This window comes from Camelina sativa, chromosome 5 (assembly GCF_000633955.1).
Source record: "Camelina sativa cultivar DH55 chromosome 5, Cs, whole genome shotgun sequence".
Lineage (NCBI taxonomy): Eukaryota > Viridiplantae > Streptophyta > Magnoliopsida > Brassicales > Brassicaceae > Camelina > Camelina sativa.
The window spans coordinates 8,751,316-8,765,997 of record NC_025689.1 but is presented as its reverse complement, the minus strand read 5'-3'; the positions used below and the strand labels follow the sequence as shown (position 1 = coordinate 8,765,997).

The following is a 14,682-nucleotide window of genomic DNA, read 5'->3' as shown; positions in this document are numbered from 1 at the left end:
TTGGCCTTTAATATTATTTGTTGATTAATTGTAACTGTTACGTAATAACATGCAGCATTCAATGCCAACTGTTGCTTAAGATATTATTCTTTTTAGTTAACATCTACTACATATTATCGTCAGAAAACTATACTTCATCAATGCATTGCTCCCCAAAGTCAAGTTTGAAGCGTGTATGATTAAGAGATTACTTAGTCGAGTTTTGTGTGTGATTTATTTGAGGGTTTCGAAGAGAATTTGGGGAGAGATATCCACCGTTGATTGAATCGAAATCGAGCACAACCATTGATCTTGATCCGGAACTTACTTATCTTCACTCTCCTTGTCATCTCCTTGCATCGCTGTTTCATCATCAATTTGCCTTTTGGTACCTTCACAAACTCCTTCACGTAATTACATCTTGGGGTTTCTACAAATTAGAGAGAATGACAAATATAGACTAAACATATTGTTACAAAATCGTAATATTAGATGGTTTGTAAAAAAAAGGATACCCTTTTGATGATAAGCTTCTTCTTCTAGGCTTGTGTTATCTAGCAGCTGCGTACATAATGTAAAATTTACAAAATTAAGTTATCATATGATGAAATGACTATTATTGTTGTAATTTCGTGTGTGTAATATTATTATATACCTTAACTAAACTGTCCATTCTTTTTCTCATTCTTCTCTGTATGTATCCTCTCGAACACTATTTAACCAATAAATGGTTGAGAATTTTCAGTTACAAGAATACAAATTATAGAATATTTTTCTGACAAGAATTTACCACTAAATGTACCTTAATATGATATTTAACGTATGCGTAGAAATTTAGCAAATTCCAAACCGTTTTGGCTAGTCTCTTTGCTTCAACGTGCCGTGAAGTAATATCTGCCAATAATAACAATTGGTTGAAATTTCGTGCATATAATACTAATTAAAGAAGTTAGATGAGTTTAATACTCAAACATAAATATAAAAAAAAAGAGAAACAAATTATGTACCAAAAGATACAAAACCAGAATTGGTGGTTAAGTCTTGGACTGGTTCTCCTCTAAGTTGGAGAGGAGGTATTGGTGACCAACTACATTGTGGTGCCTTTACCATTTCCTTTTGGCTTCCCACTTCCACTAATTCCTTTTCATCGTCCAATATTTAATGTTTTCAACATAACCAAATTGTATTTGAATCACAAATATATATGCATGCATCCATTGTAATTTGTACCTGGAAGAACGATGTGGCAATGACCACATCCGAATTATCTTTAAAATTCATTGGAAACACCGCCGTAATTTTCTCCGGCTGAAAAAAACAATTCAAGATAGTTAAAATTTTATTCGAGAAAATTTTGACGACGGTCATATTAATTAGTTGGATATATCATATATGTAAACCTGTTTAAAGACGTAGAAAGGTTCACTTGGGTGATAAACAATCCTGATGGGCCTGTTGTTGTCGTTGTTCATGGATCGTGAATCATCTTGAAAATTCAAATTTCTCAGCATCTCTTTAAGTTGGCTACTTAATATTAACGCTTGCATTTCAGAAATCCTTGTTATGATTTTAATAGCTTCTGAAGTTGAAAGAGTAAAAATGAAGAAAACTTTTAATTAAGAAAATTTAAATTACAATATTACAAGCTAAATTACCTTTGCCACGTGGTATATTGTCAAGGTGAAGCGCAAGGGTCAATTGAAACCCTAACCTTGGTGGATCAACAATATCAATCACACCAACTGCAATATTCTTAATCACCTCATAAGTGTGACTTGAAATCTCCTTCAACGTCACTGCTCCTTGTGTCTCAAGCAACGTCGAGGTCGATACATGCACAATATTTGGATCGGAAACCGAGTACTGGATGCCCAAATCATATAATTTGTTACAGTAGATATAGTCAACTAAGCAAGAAAAATATAGGGAGACGCAAAAATATATACCTTGATGTGATATTGAATCGAACCAAACTCGTGGAAATGTTGATCGACCTCGATAGGTTTTTCAGCACTGCCATGGATTCAAGGACAATGAAACATTATATTACTTTTTAGTGGATCTTAATTATGTTATGATGTTCACCACTAGAAGTGGATATGAGTCTAAACTACAATTTATAAATCATCCCACTTACTATCAATTGATTTTGAGTTAAAATAAAAATCCATGTTTACTAAAACTTCACAAAGTAACATCAAATCATCAAATCATCTTGAATGAAGCTAAAACGGAAATGAAACTGGACCGGAGATTTAAAGAGAGAGAGTGGCTTACCGATATATCTTGAGGAGTGTTTCTTTCAACGTTGGAGATGATCTTTCGAGATATGCCATTCTTGAAAGTTGAACCAGCTCGCAAGAACCTTGGCGGTACAATAATTATAAATTGTAACTTTTTTTTTTTTTTGTCATCAGTTTATTACTTATAGGTACGTGTTCATTTCATATATATCTGTGTGTGGGAGAGACTAAGTGGGGATTTTTTTTCTTTTGTTTGTATGTGTGTTGGTGAAATTATTGGAGGTTGAGTAAATTGTCAGTTTTAATTTGCAATCATTTTTATCTTGTTTCTAAGCAAAACATGTAGCTATTATACCTGCCATTGAAATCCAATATATTGTGGATGTACTGTGTCACTGTGTCAGCCCAATATAAGGCTGCCTGATAAACACATTGGCCTCGTTGATAAAGAGTCTTAACGGTATGTCAGCCGTTGGATTAAAGCTGTGGGATTTGATGGACGTCGATTCACACGGTCGCATAGTGACAAAGAAAGAATCTGATGTTCTTTTTATTTTATTTATCGGGATTGGAAAACAGAATCTAACAAAGAGCTAAACTGAACTTGAGTTTTTTTTTTCTGTCAGAAACTTAGATTACTTCTTAAATAATTAAACCATGTTAATCTTTATACCGTAACTAGAGTCATATATTTTTCTCACTGATCTTTGTTTCTTGACTTATAGAAATATAATGTGTATTTCAACCTCAAAGTCAAAAACTCTACTGTTAGAAGAAAAGAAAAAAAATTCAACGAGTGTTTTCCTCTTTCTTCTTCTTATGTGGACCTTATCATTAAAAGAGCAATACTTGAAATGTAATCCAAGCTAATCCAATGAACATTAAGCATCGGTTTCACATGAACCCCAAGCTTTTGACTTTACCAACATATATCTCCCCACCTGTACGTAATTTAACTCCCACCATCCTTCTTTATTCTCGGTGTGGTTTACTTAGGCGTAAAAGAATGGTCAATATAATGTAGATTACTTTCTTTCTTAGATTGATGCAATAATTTTTTAAAAATATTAGTAAAATGTGTCCGCTAATCTATCTTTGTTTATGAGTTCATGACCATCAATACTGAAATTGATTTTGATAATACAACTTGTAAGATAACCCATTGAACTCTTTACCCCCACCTCTTTTTTTTTATATATATAATTTAAAAACAGATAATCAAATCAAGTCAGTCACATATAAATAATCATATGCTAAGATATATAGTAAGACGTCTATTCAATTTGTTTTTAATATACTTTCTATAGATGTATATTACTATGAATTTGTCAACATATACGAAAAATTCAAAGCATATTAAATTAAAACACATAAAAAGTCCAACAAGTAATTAAAATATATAAACAAATTTGCTAATTAAAATATGTTTAGTCAACGGCAACCAAAGTGTATTATGAACTCATAACGAGATTACCTACCGTGCGCCAAACAAAAAAAAAAAAAAAGCTTAATCCTCAAATCAATCTACAAATATCTCAAGTTAAAAAATCTAAACCGTTAATTACTATTTAACGAAGTTTTGTATTTATCAATTTGTTTTGTCAGAGCAGAGCAGACCCAATCACAACTCAGCTGAGAGAGAAACGCGTCTCTCAGATTTCAATCCTTCACTTTCCCTTTTTGTTTTTTTTTTTTCTCTTCCTTATTTTTTTCTCGTTATCGGATCAGGAAGAAGAAGAAGAAAAAAAAAACTGGGAATTTCGAGGTTTCCTGGATTGTTGGATTTTGAATTCGATATGGGTCTTTGTTGATTGGTGCTAAAGTTTCGATCTTTTTGCCCCGAGAAAGAAAAATTCGAGATTTTTTTCCGTTTCGTCAAACAAAAACTCTGAAATTTTAACTACGTAAGTTAAAAAGCTTTCTCATTTCGAGTTTTATGTTTTTAGTTTCGGATCTCGAATCCAAAGCGTTGACTTCTTTGGATTTGGTGGTGGTTAGGGTTTGTTTTTTAAGATTCATAATTTGCATTCTGTTTTTGTGTAACAGGATCAAACTCAAAACCTTTTGAATCAATCACTTCATTTGATTGTGGGATCCAGAGAGCGAAATTGAGGGTCAATGGTTAGGGTTTATGGAATGAGATGAATTAGGAAACAAAGATCTCTCTTTTATCTTCTCCAGATTGGTACAACTTGTTGTGGGTCTAGTTTTCCATAGATTGGTGGTATTTATTAAGATTTGCTATGGATACGGTTCGTGGAGAGGCTAATGGGTGTGAGAATAAGGCTATTGTTGTTAGTCTAGATAAGAGTGAGATTGAAGATCAGATTTCTGAGGAAGAAGAAGAAGAAAGTAGTGAGTCACAATGTTTATTGGCTCCGAGGAAAGGAGGGATGATGTCGAGAAGCACTGACAAGATTAAGAGGACTGTGCAGTGGAATGACAACAAAGGAGACAATCTTGCTGAGGTTTTAGTTTATGAACCAAGGTAAATTTTAACAAACATAATCTCTGTGGCTTGTTCTATTAATGATATTGCAAATGCAGGATCCACCCTTAGAAATGCTTTGACTGGTGGCCTTTTTGTTTAGGAATGGTTTCAGTAGAAAAATTATTTTAGCTTCTTAAGCCGTTTCTCATGATTTGTCAGCAGTCAGCACTGACCTGGAACTCGTTTAGCTGAGTATTTTTGTTGATTAGCCTATGAGAAGCCGTTAGGCTTGCCTTTGTTATGTAGCTGATAGCAAATTTCTTTAGCGTTTGTGCATCTCTATCTGTGATACATTTTAATGCACGTACCGATAGTGGAAACAAACCTTTAAGCCTGTTTCTCACTTCATTTTGGGGATTGTGGGATCTGAATTTAGGCAAAGAATACTACACCTTTTTCATTTGACCGGTCTAGGAGCATTAACAAATACCATTGGAAAAGATTGTAGAAGTCAGATTATTGTTGACATCTTTTTGATGTTCCATATTGGTAGTCCCTCTATTATAGCTTCAATAGAGTCTTCTGTTTCAGAACTTACGCTCTTACATTGTTGTTTGTTCCCTTGGTAATTGAAAACAACTATATATCTTACGTCTATCTCCATTTTTTTTGCTTGCAGCGAAGTTAGCGATACAGATGATGATGAATCAGATTCATGCATCTGCACAATTATGTAGTCCTCAAATCCGCTATCAACCACCATTTAACATGGAGTTAACAATGAGCTCGTCCTTGTATCTGACCTCTTTTCAGAAATCATTTTTGTGAGGAAAGACGAACCAACTTAAGCGAGTGACATCACAATCATGTAACTGTCTGATTTTGTGCTCAGGACTTCTGACAAGAAGCCAGACAAAAACAAGGGATGTAGACTCATAAGCTATATATATCAGATCGTCTCATCTCAGTGACAGGAGTGTGAGTATATAGATTATTATTTACTGCTCTATTGTTGAATAGAGGCTGATCTTCAAATCGAAGATCTTTGAGTGCTGTTTGATTTGACAGGGTTTTGATAGTAAACTATGTATGCCTTTCTGCAACATACACGCTTGTTAAGTTGTAAGTACATATATGCAGCAAATTGATATTATTTTTCCTCTTCTTCTAGTAGTTGTAATCCTCACCGACTCCATAATAAGCAGATGCAAAAACTTTGAAAGGTCACAACTTTTTTCAAGATTGCAGAAACAACAAGTGGTGAAAATAAACCCGAAATGGGGAAACTGATGCAAACCTTCATCCATACACACAAAAAGAATCAGAAATGCTACAAAAGACAAAACAACAAAACACACTTTTTCTCGTTTCTTCTTCTGAATCACTGTGAAACCTTTTTACCTGTTCTCCATGTTGGTGATATCCACAATTGGGGATCTCTTTGATGAACCATTCCCATGAAGTCTCTTCGGTGAGGCTATCCAATTGGAAAGGCTAGTATTGACGATTAACTCCTTCAGTAGCGGGGTTGCTTGATGATGATCATCCATATCCGCTTGAACATTCTCTTTCATTTCTCGTTTAAGTTTCACCGGCCTTGCTTTAACTGCTTTCCACTGAGCAAGATTCTCCACAGGATTCAAAAGGGGAGTGACATCCTGGTCCTGGTCCTTCTCTTCTTCTTCATCATCAGCATCATCTTCATAGTCGTTTTCATCATCTGTGTAATAGTCTTCATCCTCCAAATCACTCTCTCCATAACCCATTTCATCATCTTCATCTACAAAACTAGTCACGCAATTATGGTACCTATAGTTTGAAGGATACACTGGTCTACTGCTTAGATCCTCTGGTTTCTTATCGATAACTGAGGATCCCTCTTCATTATCACTGCAATCATTCTCAAATGTTGGTGATACAATAGGTTCATAGGTTTGTACATTCAAATCAAATCTGACTCTCTTCCTCGTCTTCTTGGCCACCTTCTTCTTCTCCTCCTCATCCTCCTCCACTTCACACCTGACACATCAAACATAAAACATCCCATTTATAAAACTGCTAAAAACCGGGTCTCATTTTGGCTTTTCATAACCGGTTATCAGATTGGTGATCTTCAGATCAAAAGTTAAAAAAAAGTTCCAGTTTTTAAGTAAATCCAAAGTCCTTAAGAACAACACTGACCTGAGGTTCGAATTCGAGATCTTTTGAGGGTTATCAACAAAAGTATTGAAATCTGTCGGATCTGAAGAATGTAGTAGAGGCTCGTAGCTACAGATTCTCTGCAAGAAAAAAGTCTGGGTTATAAATCAGAGTAATGTAAAAACCCTAAACTTTTAAGAAAGAAAGAGTGTTCTTTTACTTATTGGGGGAAATTAAAAAAAAAAGAAGCTTACTTGATCTCGAGGAAGGATCTTCCTGATGGAGCTTCTGCGTTTTTTGTTGGAAGAGAGACCGAAACAACCCATAAAACATCCCATTTTGTTGTTTCGGTTTTTGAATCTTGAGAGGAAGAAGAAGAAGAAGAAGAGAGAGAGAGAGAGATGCTTTAGTTTTGGCCTCTGTTGAGTGGGTGTCTTTGAAATAGAAATAGGAACGTTGGGATTTCAAACGGATGAAATTGACGGTGGGCTCACGGAGTTTATGCTGTAATTTTATTTTTATTTTTATTTCGTTGGTTCTTTTAAGAAGAAGAGACAAATACAATTATTGAATTCCTCTTTTATTTTATTTTTTGAAGAAAAAATAAAACATTTTTTCAGTTTGTGGCAAGTTAATCTTTTTTATTGTGCCAAATTAAAAATTTAAAACTACTTGTTTGTTACTTTTTTTTTCCTCGTTGTTTGTTACTTTCTATGCATATATCCAAGATGAATATAAGAGAGCCATAACAAAAATACAAACTTTTTTTAATAATAAAGGTGACTAGTCGTAAAAGAATAAAATGAAATGTCTTTAAATTATTTTAAATATTGTAAATATATATTAAAAAACTGTAAGTATAAATTAAAAATATTAATAAACAGTGTTTTTCAAAATTTAAAATCCAAACTCAATGATTTATGTTGTGGGCCTCAAGGCCCATTATAAACAAAATTCGAAGTAATAATATGCTTTTAACCAATAACTTACTATTTTATAAAATGTTTGGAATATGCAAATCAGACGTATTTAACCAATAACTTACTGTTTTATAAAATATCTTACTGTTTTTTTTTCTGTTAACAAAGTACTAATCCATACCAAAAAATATTATGATCATATATAGATAAGCCTCGTATTTATTTTTTAAGATTTCTTATTGATAAATTACTTTGACGAGTTAAGTTGAATTTGGTTTACCATTTTTTCTCATATTTTCTCCTATTGAGTTTGATGAAGGTTAAAGAGTTGGGAAAACCATGTTTGAGCTGTGGGTTTTGTTGAAAACATCCATGAAAACAGATACCCATATAAAACCAACTTATCAAAGTATTATTTCGAGTCGGAAGTAGACATTGGGTTCATTATGAAAATAATAATCTTTTTATGTCCATTGATTTAGGGATGACTAAAGAACTAGTATAGGAGACAAAAATTTAGGAATAAGATAGGGATTAAATTTTTCTTTATGATGGTGTATAACATTAATCTAAGAATTCTCTATCACCGTTGATATCTCATTGTTTAATAGCTGGCTCTTTTGTGAAGAACTGCGTCAACAACTATTATTTCTTTCTTTGTTTCTACTTGATCAATAATCACATTTGAAAATATTGTAAATAAAGTCCAAAATTGGAATACTAATACATACAAAAAATAATATTATGATCAATTGATTCCTCCTTAAAGCCCGGTTGATACATTCTACTCCTCAGTTGGGTATATATATACTGTTTTTTAATTACCACCATACAGTTAAACTTAAATCTATGCTATATGTATAATTTTTTAAAAACATATTTAATGACATTTTTTGTGTGTAAAATCAGTGTAGTATTGAGACCGTTAAAAACTTTATTATTGTTTAGTGTTCTATAAATTTCGAAGATTAAAAATAAGCATGTCAAAAATTGCTTTAATATATGACTACGATTTGAGTCTTGAGATAGGATTTTTTTGTTTTGTTTTGTAAATCAAATTATTTTCTTTTTACATAACTATAACAATGATTGGATACAAGAATTTTAATAATTTTATTACCAAATCATTAGCTACAAATGATGTATCATTTTCTTCTCAAATTATAAGGTCACTGATCCTTCTTTCATACATATTGAACAAGATTTACATTTTTTAGTAAAATCATTTGTACAACCGGTGTAATAACCTATGTCCATAAAAGAATGTTATTGAGATTCTTTTTCTACAAAAATTGATTTTCTATTTATTTTTATTTAACTAGTTAATGTTAATAATTTGTAAACTTCAAAAACTAATCATTAAAAATATTTAAATTTTAAAATAGTTATTGATTACACCAACTGATATCATGAAATCCTAGACCCCCTTCCTCTTTACTAGTACACAATCTTCTACTCGGCCCGCCGATCAATGCTTTCACAATCGAGCCGAAGACTGAAGGCCTATATCGGATAGACGTCGTTCAAAACAGAGACCGCAATATCTGGGCTCCAGGAATGAATAATGTAAACAAGCATGGAGAATATGGTACCAGCCAAACTCTCTCTTGTCACAAGTTCTTAAGAGCCGCTACTTTAAAAATGGATCATTCTTGGAATGTGGCATTGGCAACAGGCCTTCATACGGCTGGAGGAGTATAATGCATGGCCGAGATCTTCTAAGAAAAGGGCTGTCAAGGTCCATAGGTGATGGACAAGACACATGGGTATGATCGGATAAATGAATACTTGACGAAACCCCAAGAATTCCAATAAGCTCACAGAGAAACATGGACATCTTACTCAAGGTATCAGACTTGGTTGATAGTAACAATGGAAGGTGGGATGAACACCAGGTTTGCCAACTATTTATAGAAAAAGATGCTGCTTATATTCTCAACCTTAAAAGCTCAAGAAGCCTAAAGGATACAAACATTTGGGGTTTCACTAAAACTGGAATTTATTCATCTCAAAGTGGTTACAAACTCTTAGAATCCTTACCGGAGCATCAACTTCACAAAGTTACTTCCCTGTCGCCACTAGAGAGAAACTTGTGGTCAAGTCTCTGGAAGTTAAAAACATTACCAAAGATCAAACATTTTCTATGGAAAGCTTTGGCAGGTGCTTTGGCAGTATCGGACCGACTTCAACACAGGGGAATCCAGATTGATCCAATGTGTAAAATATGTGGCACGGATGTTGAATCCATTTGCCATGTACTCTTCACTTGCCCATAGCAAGACACACATGGGACCTCTCTCATATTCCTCCTCCAAGAACAGGATTTTCTCGTAATTATATTTTCTTAAACTTGCATTACCTACTAGCATACATCAGGAATCCAAACACCTCTTCCAATGTCGCTCATGCATTTCCTTGGATTTTATGGCATCTATGGAAGAACAGAAACACGTTTATATTTGAAGGAAGACGATCTGATGCTAGTTCTATTTGCTTAAAAGCTCAAGAAGATTCGACGATTTGGAGGGAAACTAATAAAACAGAGACTGAAATTCGCTGACAGAGACAGAGATCTCTCATTGGCGTAGACCATCATCGAACTTCATCAAATGCAATGTGAGTAGCTCTTGGATTAGTAAAAATAGAAATTGTGGTGTGTCGTGGATAGCCCGAGATCAAAGAGGTATGGTGCTCTTACACAACATGAGATCTTATTATGAGATTAAATCAAGTTTTGAATCCGACTTATTGGGGATATTCTGGCAGTAGAAGGTTTGAGTAACCTGCATTCTTCGAAGATTATACTAGAGTCATCTTCTAAACAAGTTGTGCAGGCAATCTCTAACCCGCAACAGTTTTCTTTCTTTTGACACATTCTCTTTGACATTCAACAATTTCTAAGCACTTTTGAGAAATTGAGAATAGAGTGTGTCTCGGATTCTAGAAAACCGTGTCGCGAATAGTATTGCTTGGAGCATCACCAGAGACCACCGCTATCAGTCCTATATTGCTTGAAATGAACCTTCTTGGCTTGCAGAACTCATTCACGCTGAAGCAGTCTTCGATTCACAGTGAGTGAGACCTTAAGCAACTGGCTTAGCAAATCGTTGTATCGCTCCTCATTCCCCGTGTGTGGTTGTTTTCATTTCCAGCTTTATTAGCTAATGCTCTTACTTTCCGATGCCTATTGGTATCTCTCTTGTTTTGTTTCTTTTGATTTTGTAAATTTCCTTCAGTTGTTTGTTTGTAATTGTATACTTTGTTTTTCTTTGACACTCCTATCAATCTAATCTTTCTAGCGTTAAAAAAATAAAATAGTTATTGGTCCATGATTAAATAATAAAATTTTGATGATTAAAAATAATGTATTTAAGACTAATAATCATTATTTCTTACTTGTAAATTGTAAAAATTATTCCAATTGAGCTCACCAATGAAAAAACTACTGATCAAACTTCATTCTTTTATGAACAGAGGAGTACTATATTTATCTTAAAGTTTGAACCATATATATAGCATGAGATACTGACCGTCCGATTTTGACCACCAAATAACCGTTCACCGTCCAATAATCTTGCTTAATTATTTATCTCCTTTAAACTTGAAAACTATTTTTTCTATATTAACGATAATAATAAAAAATTTACAATTTTAAAATCTTACATTATGACAAGAAAAGAAAAGATTTTGTCAAACAGCCGTAGAATTTGTGGCGATGATTTCTGTTCAAAGGTCGATCTGATTTGGGGATCTGTTTGGGGTTTTTTCATTGCTTATGAGGGGGGATCCCCGCTGGAGATTCTTTTTGGTTGTGACTATCGGTACGGTTTCTGATTTTTCGGATCTGCAATGGATTTTCAATTGTTTCGGGTTTCCCTTTTCTGGGACTTATTCCCTGTTACCAGATCTCTATTCGGTTCTGTTGATACGGTCATTAGAGGAAGGGGCAATTTTTATGCCTTGTTTGGTGCTGAATTTGTTGGGCGTGGATTATGTCTTTGGTTTATTGAGGATGATTCTTTTCGATCTGAGCGATCTGGCTCTTATGGAGGGGATTCGGGTCTTTGATATGAGGGATCTGAGAGGGATTACGTTTTTTTCTTCTGATGCTCTGTGTGCATCTCTTTGGGATTCCGGTCATGATATGGCTCGGTGGCGCATGAAGGAATGGGGGATTCAGTTTCCTTATTTGTCTACGGGTTTTGATGTGTTTAGGGTTGTGGCGCTGGTGTATATATTCTTCTCACGAGCTGTGGTTGTTCCTCATCCCACAATCCTTTCAGATTCATATCTTCAAGTTTTTGAGAGGTTTAGCTTCGGTTTTTATCTGGGTGTTGTGTTTCGGTCGATTTTTGTTTGCAGTGTTTCTTTTTTTCTCGGGGAAACAATGTCTCAAAGTGGTTTGCTGACTCAGGGCTCAAATGTGAGTGGTTCGGGGGCTGGACTCAAGCCTAAGATCAAGGCCCACAGTTTGATAACTCTGCCTTGATTGAGGGTTACTCTAAGACCCTCATTGGAAGGTGCATGAACTCGGCGGTGCAGGATATGAAAGCTTTGCTGTTCATGCTACCTCGGATTTGGAAGGTTGAGGAGAGAGTGGCTGGTGCTGATCTGGGGATGGGTCGGTTTCAGTTTGATTTTGAGCATGAGGAGGATATCCAGGAGATCTTGAAGATGGAGCCTTTCCATTTTGATCACTGGATGTTGTCTTTGGTAAGATGGAAGCCGGTGGTCGACCAACGCTATCCTCACTTTATCAAGTTTTGGGTTCGAGTTATGGGAGTTCCTTTGCATTTTTGGGCTGATGAAACTTTCCGCTGTATTGGTTCTGATCTGGGAGATGTAGAGGAGGTGGATCTGGATAATGGCCGAGTTAAGGTATTGTTGGATGGTTTCAAACCCTTGTCGTTTGATGCTTCAGTAGAGTTCCATAGTGGGGAGGAGACGACTGTTATTCTGAGGTACGAAAGGCTATATGGTTTTTGTCGGCGGTGCAATAGTCTCTGTCATGAGACGTCGCGGTGTCCTCTCCTTGGTGACAATGGGAAGCAGAAGGTGGATGTCCGGTTGGAACCTCGACCAGATGATAAGTTACAGAGCTATAAGGGTGCTACAACTCAAGGTCTCAATCCTGGTTTGGGGGGAGGTTTGAGTGGTGAGGGTTCAGGGGTATCTCATCAAGGGTCTTTTGCTGGTAATGGCCGTGGGTCAGGTTCTCAGGCTACCAATTTTCGCTACAAACAGGGATATGGTCACAAGGGAAAGAATGGCAAAAGGGGTCATCAGGCTGAGGAACGTTTGGTGAAGCAGCATAGGAGCTCAGTTGAGGCACCTAAAAGTTCAAGCCTTCAGTTGGCTGTGTCTGGTAGTGGTTTAGATCAACTCAAAACCAGTGAGGTTGGGCATCAGTTTTCGGATAATGAACAAAAGATGTTGGATGCGTTTTTGGGCTCTACCTTGGAAGACTTAGTGGTCTCGGATGGTCAACTTGTGGATGGAGTGTCAGTTCCTGCAGGGGTTTCTGATATGAGGGTTCGCAAAAATTTATTCCCAGGGACAGTGGTGGCAAGTGATTCTGATATAATCAATATGGAGCTGATGCAGCAGGAGGTGACTTTTACGGAGGTTTTGGGTGACTTCCTGGCTCAAGATTTCCCTCCTAAGGAGGGTCAATCGCTAGCTTTTCTGGGCGCAATCCCGGAGGAGAGGGGTACTGAAACAGAGGTATCCCCACAGGGGGAAGCAGAGGCAGAGGGGGAAGAAGAAGCAGAGGGAACGGAGGACTTTCTGGTAGAGGAGGAGGCTAATGTTGAGGATCTCTCTGATCAGGGGCTTGCGGAGGATATTTCCAAGGACACACTCCCAAGTGATGAGACTGGTGGTACGTTTCCACCACCGCGGTCTAAAGTGGTCAAGGGTAAGGGGTTTCTTCAAGGGGTGAGTACCAAGAAGCGGAACATGGTCACTATGGCGTCGCCTCGTAAGAAGGTTGTTACTAAGGGTGCAGGTCTGATGGGTAAGGTGGGTTCTTCTCACCAGGGAGGGAAGCCTCCGAGTAATGCGGCTGCCTAATGCAAGTTATAAGCAAGTGTGGGCAAGGGTGTGGGTTCTCCTCCCATCTTACAAGGAGAGGGTCTTATATTTGGCAGCAGTCTTTGTTTTTTTTTACCTTAGGTTCTTTCGCTTTGCACAATTTTCTGCTTTTGAATAATTTACCATCGGTTGTTCTGTATGGTTTTCGTTGTTGTTTGCTTCTTTTTCCCTTCGTTGGTTATGATTATCTGGGTTTGGATAATTGTGGTTGTATTCATTTTGTTCGTGTCTTAATAAACCTTTGCCACGGTCTCCTTTACGTCTTGTGTCTCTTTTTCTATGACTTTTCATCTTTTGGTGGTGTAATTTTGGTTACGGGTTTCCTATTTACAAGTAACGTGGTCGAGTTTTCAAGATTTGCAATAAACCCTTCATGTTTGCCCTTAATTTGGTTTAATGAATTACTGTTATACAAGCCTCGGTATTGGGATAATTATGGGATGCGTTGTAATTTTAGTTTGAGGTTTCGGTGTGTTACAAGATATGGGCCCTTATTGGGCTTTTTTCTTTGTCTCATGACAGTTTTGTTTCTTGGGCCTTTTATGGATAAATTAGTCTCGAGTTTCTGGTTATTTTTACCTTCCGTGAGTTTTAATCTTCTCCAATCCTCTCGTCCTATTTCCGCTGTTATTTTTACTCTTGTTTCTTTTCATATTACTATGGGTTTTTCTGTTTTGCACTTTTGTGACATGCTTGGTACAACGTTTTATTTCTGGTTCTTGTCTTGGTATCCTTATCCAGAGGGTGGGAGAAGGAAACCTTGGGGTTTCTCATACCCATTTTGTGAAAAGTTTTTATGAATATAATAAGTTGGAATTGTCAAGGCCTGAGTAACAAGGCCACTATTGGACATCTCAGGGATTTATGGTCTAACCAT

At 36.1% G+C, this 14,682-nt stretch overlaps 4 protein-coding genes across 4 annotated transcripts; 2 read left to right on the top strand and 2 right to left on the bottom strand.

Moving 5' to 3' along the window:
• Nucleotides 46–2,427, bottom strand: LOC104786232 (actin-related protein 2/3 complex subunit 2B-like). The gene is made up of 10 exons (XM_010511594.2): nt 2,257–2,427; nt 1,926–1,992; nt 1,635–1,842; nt 1,380–1,558; nt 1,210–1,287; nt 987–1,119; nt 782–873; nt 635–691; nt 495–540; nt 46–409 (listed from the first exon to the last, which is right to left on the bottom strand). Exons 1-10 carry the CDS (start codon nt 2,313–2,315, stop codon nt 192–194), a joined length of 1,137 nt encoding a protein of 378 aa, XP_010509896.1. The 5' UTR covers nt 2,316–2,427; the 3' UTR covers nt 46–191.
• On the top strand, nt 3,724–5,811 carry LOC104786231. Its single transcript, XM_010511593.1, has 3 exons — nt 3,724–4,126; nt 4,269–4,710; nt 5,333–5,811. The coding sequence occupies exons 2-3, from the start codon at nt 4,466–4,468 to the stop codon at nt 5,388–5,390; spliced, it is 303 nt and encodes a 100-aa protein (XP_010509895.1). The 5' UTR covers nt 3,724–4,126; nt 4,269–4,465; the 3' UTR covers nt 5,391–5,811.
• LOC104786230 (ciliogenesis-associated TTC17-interacting protein-like) lies at nt 5,876–7,245 on the bottom strand. Its single transcript, XM_010511592.2, has 3 exons — nt 7,047–7,245; nt 6,835–6,932; nt 5,876–6,672 (listed from the first exon to the last, which is right to left on the bottom strand). The coding sequence occupies exons 1-3, from the start codon at nt 7,128–7,130 to the stop codon at nt 6,051–6,053; spliced, it is 804 nt and encodes a 267-aa protein (XP_010509894.1). The 5' UTR covers nt 7,131–7,245; the 3' UTR covers nt 5,876–6,050.
• On the top strand, nt 12,933–14,043 carry LOC109132977. The gene is made up of 2 exons (XM_019245494.1): nt 12,933–13,089; nt 13,143–14,043. Exon 2 carries the CDS (start codon nt 13,143–13,145, stop codon nt 13,782–13,784), a length of 642 nt encoding a protein of 213 aa, XP_019101039.1. The 5' UTR covers nt 12,933–13,089; the 3' UTR covers nt 13,785–14,043.